A 1949-nucleotide genomic window follows, 5' to 3' on the forward strand; every position below is an offset into this window, starting at 1 on the left:
GTTGGCGGCTGCCTTTGAGCTGCGGGTTCAAGACGACAGAAGCTGTGGGAAGTAGGACACGGTCACCGCTTGGGCTGATGGGCACACGGCGCTGACACTTGACATTTATAGCGCGTGCTTTCTAAATCCTAACGGTCGGAGAAGAGAAAAGTGGTAGATACTGGGGGTTGTTCTGGCTGCTTCGCCTTCTCCGGTTACGTTAGTTCAGCGTGATGTGGAACCTGTCCCTGGTCCCCACTGGCAGGATGCACGGGGAGGCTGGGAGGGAGGTGGGCGTGGGGCAGGCAGCACCGTGCGATCCTCTCCTCCCCGCCCAGGCCCAGATGAAGGACCTCATGCGCGAGCTGGACGACACACGCGTCTCCCGCGAGGAGATCCTGGCGCAGGCCAAGGAGAATGAGAAGAAGCTCAAGAGCATGGAGGCCGAGATGATTCAGCTGCAGGAGGTGGGCAGGGCCCCCAGGGGCACTGGGCGGCTGCCCTCCAGTGGGCAGAGAACGCTCAGGCCCTTCTCCTGGCCTGGCCACCCACGTCACCAGGGCAGGGCTGGAAACAACCTGGCCAGACTCCAGGAGTGAGCTGGGCAGGGTCTGGGTGTTCAGAAGGACTCCCTCCGGGGTGGTCTCATCATGTGGCAAGGCTCCCTCATGTGATTAAAGGGTATGGCCGACACTTTGGCACCGGGCCCTGGGGTCCTGGCATGAAGTGATAACCATCTCCTGCCATGAACCGTACCCCCCGGCTGCCTTGTCCATCACACACATGCCAGGCACGTGGCAGATCCCGGGTCAAGGGTCTTCTGTGGTGGGATGTGACCAGAGTCCAGGCATCCTGGTCTGCTCTCTCCTGTGGTGGTCCCTCCCTTGATGGTCACGTGCTGCTCTCTGCCGAGGCCCGTCATCTCAGGGTGAAGCCCGTCTCCTTTTCCTGACTTTTCTAGCCCTCAGGCCCTGCCTTGTGTCTCTGCCTGGTCCTGGTCCCTCAGGAGGGATGGGCTTGGCGTATCTCTGTCCACGTGGTCTGCACTGTTAGACCAGGAGGTTTCTTATGTATCTTCACAGCCCCAGCACCTGGCTTGATTCCTAGCACTAAGATGGAGGGTTTTGTAAACACGTGGTGCTTCAACTATGACCCTGCAGGGAGGAGTCAGCCATGATGCTGGAGGGCGTCGTGAGGAAGGGCTTCATGGAGGAGACAGGCTAAAACAGGGTTCGAGAGAAGAGCGCCATGGCCTGGGGAAGGAAGGGGGCGGTTAAGTGTGGAGGGCTATGGCTGCCTGGAGGGTCACTCTCTGGGTTCTCATGGCAGGAATTGGCAGCCTCCGAGAGTGCCAAGATCCAGGCCCAGCAGGAGGGGGATGAACTAGCCGACGAGATCGCCAACAGCAGCGTCAAGGAGTAAGCCTGGTGGGTGGCAGAGGTGGGGGTGGGTGTGCCTGTCTGGGATGGCACCTCACCTGTGTCTATTGTCCAGGGCCATGGCCCTGGAGGAGAAGTGGCGTCTGGAGGCCCGAATCGCCCAGCTGGAGGAGGAGCAGGGCAACACGGAGCTGGTCAATGACCAGCTCAAGAAGGCCAACCTGCAGGTGTGGTCAGGGCTGGCTTCCCTCAATGCTGGGACTGCATGCAAGTTCTCCATGCCCCTACAGCCAAGTGGGCCTCACTGACGCAGCTGGCAGAAGCATAGGCATGGGGGGAAATGCCCTGGCACCTGTGACAGTCCCCTGCTTTCTCTCATGGGTGTTTAGAAGTGCCTGGACCCTACTCATGGCTAGTGCCCTTTCCTGGGATGGCTGTGATCTCGGGCCCCCAGGGCTGTGGGACCCTGCTGTCCCCTCCCCTCCAACCCTGCTTGTGCCGTCTGGCGGGCCCCACCTTCCTCGAGATCAGCAGCCCCCTTCCTGCAGATTGACCAGATGAACACGGACCTGAACCCGGAACGCAGCCACG

General features: G+C 60.8%; 1 protein-coding gene across 1 annotated transcript in view; it reads left to right on the forward strand.

The window, feature by feature from the left end:
* The window catches only part of LOC102469168 (myosin-9), an 18225-nt gene that overhangs the window by 9367 nt on the left and 6909 nt on the right, over nt 1–1949 (forward strand). The window contains exons 7-9 of the mRNA XM_014584941.2: nt 318–446; nt 1309–1397; nt 1474–1552. Of these exons, the coding sequence (XP_014440427.2) occupies nt 318–446; nt 1309–1397; nt 1474–1552 (297 nt within the window). The remainder of the gene's footprint in view (nt 1–317; nt 447–1308; nt 1398–1473; nt 1553–1949) is intronic.

This window comes from Tupaia chinensis, unplaced genomic scaffold (genome assembly GCF_000334495.1).
Source record: "Tupaia chinensis unplaced genomic scaffold, TupChi_1.0 Scaffold148234_1, whole genome shotgun sequence".
NCBI lineage: Eukaryota > Metazoa > Chordata > Mammalia > Scandentia > Tupaiidae > Tupaia > Tupaia belangeri.